At 38.4% G+C, this 2,500-nt stretch overlaps 1 protein-coding gene across 6 annotated transcripts in view; it reads right to left on the bottom strand.

Moving 5' to 3' along the window:
- The window catches only part of dysf (dysferlin, limb girdle muscular dystrophy 2B (autosomal recessive)), a 199,595-nt gene that overhangs the window by 89,237 nt on the left and 107,858 nt on the right, over positions 1–2,500 (bottom strand). For 5 of the 6 annotated variants that reach the window (XM_059354840.1, XM_059354835.1, XM_059354839.1 and 2 more), the window contains 2 exons: positions 1,530–1,672; positions 269–442 (listed from right to left, as the gene is read on the bottom strand). In XM_059354840.1, the coding sequence (XP_059210823.1) occupies positions 269–442; positions 1,530–1,672 (317 nt within the window). The remainder of the gene's footprint in view (positions 1–268; positions 443–1,529; positions 1,673–2,500) is intronic. The other variant, XM_059354836.1, reaches the window with a different exon arrangement.

Raw genomic sequence — 2,500 nt, 5'->3', positions numbered from 1 at the left:
TTCTCATTATAAATAAATATGACCTATTCTAAGATGGGGCCTTTTCATGTTGTGCTCTAGGACCCTAGACTGGGCCATAACATCAGTTAACCAAAATGTTTTTTTAATTCCATTTGTCATTATTTCGTTAGTTTGCTTTAACTATAATCACGTTGGTGTCTGACTGGGACCAGAGTTCAGGATCTGGATCAGATATGGATGAAATGTCCTTTAGTCCAGAGATGATCAGTATATAACGATGCAGTGAGACGAGAAGCTTCTCTCTCACCAGAGAACACTCCAGAGCAAAGATGGCCGCCGGCCCCGTCTTCTCCAGCGGCTCCATGCGACACCTCCACCTCCTCCTCCTGAAGCTGTCCGTCTTCCTCGGCTTCAGGTGGAACCTCCACCCGAACAGGGAGGCGTACTCCCAGCCCTCCCTCTCCGCCTCGTCAGGACGCTGCTGGACACACACACACACACACACACACACACTGTGAACATCTGAATGTTCCAGTTTCTCTCTTTTCTCATTTATGTAACTACACCGCCCTCTAGTGGCTGAAAGAGTAAACTTCAACTAATCATAAATAATAATAATAATAATAGTAATAATAGTAAAAATAATAGTAATAATTATAAAAATAATAATAGTAAATAACAATAAAAAATATCAATAATAATAATAATAATAAATAAATAAATAATAATATATAATAATATGAAATAAATACAAAAAATGATATAAGTAGTATAACTTAATACACATATTAAAAGTCAAATTAAATTTATATATATAAATAAATGTGTATATATATATATATATATATATATATATATATATATATATATATATATATATAAATTAAAAATAATATATTTTTTTAAGTGTATATATTTATAAATATAAATAATGGCACGCCATTCAGGAAATTATTATATATGGAATCAAAGTTGAGAATATGGATTGTAATCCTGAGAATACATAGTGAAGGTTTTAACTGAAGGTTTTAATATATATTCTCAAGTTTATATACCGGTATAAATTCTAAGTTTTTTTAATATATATATATATATATATATATATATATCCGCTGAAATGCAGCAGGGAAGAAGTAAAAATAGCAGAAAATGGAAAAAACACAAGTAAAGTTCATCACTTTATGAACAGTATGTACATCACTGCACCACTGCATACTGTAGTGAGACATTAATTGAGTAAATTTATAATTTAATACACAAATAAGTCCACCGTAGGTATCATAAAACAACTAAAAGTCATTAAAAGACGAAGGAAAATGATGTTACTTTCAATATATTTGCTATTGTTAATCATTTTTTACAGAATAAATATAAAAATAAAAGAAAGACGAGGATTTTAAGGATTTTTTATATTTAGAATAATATATTTATATTTATATTGGTGGTTATAAAGGCTTTTCTTGTCAGATATTTTATCATTCATATTTTGAACAATGGATGGTGGGAACATTTAAAGTCTATATCTCTTGTAAATAAAGGGAAATCCCCCCTAGAAGCTTCCTCTCTACCTTCCTGAGAGCGTCCATCTTCTGCTGGTCCCTCCGTCTCATCCGGATCCACCTCCGTCTCCGGTTGGTGTGGTACATCTTCTCTGCAGGGACCCAGGACTTGGGCCGGCGGTCCGGAGGGATGGTGATGCCGTACTCCCAACCTGAACACACCAGAGGAGGACCAAGGTCCTCTTATCGTCAATATACAAGAGAGAAGAAAACCTCCATCTCTGAATTATCTACGTCTCTAGTTAAAACCTGACACCACACGGCTGGAATAAATATAGTTTAACAGGCTAACTATGTGTTAATGTTGTTATTATTAGAATCCAGATCAGAGAGAGAGAGTGGGAGAGAGAGCGCAAGAGAGCAAGAACAAGAGAGTGACAGAGCGACAGCATACGAGAGAAAGAGTGTGAGAGAGAGAGAGAGCGAGTGTGAGAGAGAGGGGGGGAGAGAGAGCGTGAGAGAGAGCGAGTGTGAGAGAGAGAGAGGTAGAGAGCGAGAGAGAGAGCGTGAGATAGAGACAGAATAAGAGAGTGACAGAGCGACAGCGTGCGAGAGAGTGAGAAAGAGCGTGAGAGAGAGAGAAAGGGAGAGCGCGAGAGTGAGAAAGAGAGAGCGCAAGAGTGCGAATGTGAGAGAGAGAGAGAGAGAGCGTGAGAGAGACAGAGAGCGAGCGAGAGCAAGACCAAGAGAGTGACAGAGCGACAGTGAGCGAGAGAGTGAGAAAGAGCGTAAGAGAGAGAAAGAGAGAGAGCTAGAGCGGGAGAGATCAACAACAAGAGAGTGACAGAGCGACATCGTGCGAGAGAGTGAGAGAGAGTGAGTGAAAAAGAGCACGAGAGAGAAAGAGAGTGAGAGAGAGAGAAAGGGAGAGTGAGAGCGAGAGAGAGAGAGAGAGAGAGTAAGAGAGAAAGTGAGAGGGCGAGATAGCGAGAGAGCAACAAGAGAGTGACAGAGCGACAGCGTGCGAGAGTGAGAGAGAG

This window comes from Centropristis striata, chromosome 17 (assembly GCF_030273125.1).
Source record: "Centropristis striata isolate RG_2023a ecotype Rhode Island chromosome 17, C.striata_1.0, whole genome shotgun sequence".
NCBI classification, from domain to species: domain Eukaryota; kingdom Metazoa; phylum Chordata; class Actinopteri; order Perciformes; family Serranidae; genus Centropristis; species Centropristis striata.
This window is presented reverse-complemented; position numbering and strand designations above follow the sequence as displayed.